Source organism: Puntigrus tetrazona, chromosome 3 (genome assembly GCF_018831695.1).
Source record: "Puntigrus tetrazona isolate hp1 chromosome 3, ASM1883169v1, whole genome shotgun sequence".
Lineage (NCBI taxonomy): Eukaryota > Metazoa > Chordata > Actinopteri > Cypriniformes > Cyprinidae > Puntigrus > Puntigrus tetrazona.
The window spans coordinates 18,573,551-18,574,265 of record NC_056701.1 but is presented as its reverse complement, the minus strand read 5'-3'; the positions used below and the strand labels follow the sequence as shown (position 1 = coordinate 18,574,265).

The following is a 715-nucleotide window of genomic DNA, read 5'->3' as shown; positions in this document are numbered from 1 at the left end:
CTGCAGCTCCAGGATCTGTGCCTTCATCTCTGCTGTGGTTAATGAGCCGTTGAGCTCCTTCAGTTCTAAGGACCAAATGAACCTTTTATTAAATGCAAACAGCGTGTAGCGTGCACAGGTTCAAACCCCCAGCGGCACATGTTGGGTGCACACCTGTATCCAGCTGCCTGCAGCTCTGCGAGATGCTCTGTACTTCAGCACCGAGTTCTGCAACGCGAGCATCCATCTCCTTAAGTTCAGCATCACTCACATCCGCAAACTGAGACTGAAGGGTTAGAAAGGACATGTGTCAGGCTGATTACCCAACACCAGCTGTCTTAGCATTAACAGCAAAGCGTCGCCGTCCTAATCAGACCAACCTGATCCGCAAAGTAGATCTTCTGCTTTCCATAGACTTTCTCTTTAATCTTTCCCTCCTGGGCCAGCTGCTCCATTGCTCTGACCACAGCCTGAGAAAATAAAGGCGCTTCTTGTCACAAAAACATACGACATAAAGCACTGCATACAAACTGTAACGTTAAAAGATCGCATTCAACACAACGCAGACCGTTTTAGCAGAACTTTTAAAATCTGTAAGGTAATGTTGCTTCTTACCGTTTTACCCAGACCACACTGCTTCTGTAGGTTCGTAAAGACATCCTGAGCACTATATGGTCTGTTTTTCTCATTCAGGTAAGCGAGGATCTGTGCGACACCTGTGTGGAAGACAAGATGG

General features: G+C 47.0%; 1 protein-coding gene across 1 annotated transcript in view; it reads right to left on the bottom strand.

Moving 5' to 3' along the window:
- Positions 1–715, bottom strand: part of LOC122341319 (homologous-pairing protein 2 homolog) — a 1,756-nt gene that overhangs the window by 154 nt on the left and 887 nt on the right. The window contains exons 2-5 of the mRNA XM_043234680.1: positions 595–695; positions 360–449; positions 154–265; positions 5–65 (exon numbers count right to left, since the gene is read on the bottom strand). Of these exons, the coding sequence (XP_043090615.1) occupies positions 5–65; positions 154–265; positions 360–449; positions 595–695 (364 nt within the window). The remainder of the gene's footprint in view (positions 1–4; positions 66–153; positions 266–359; positions 450–594; positions 696–715) is intronic.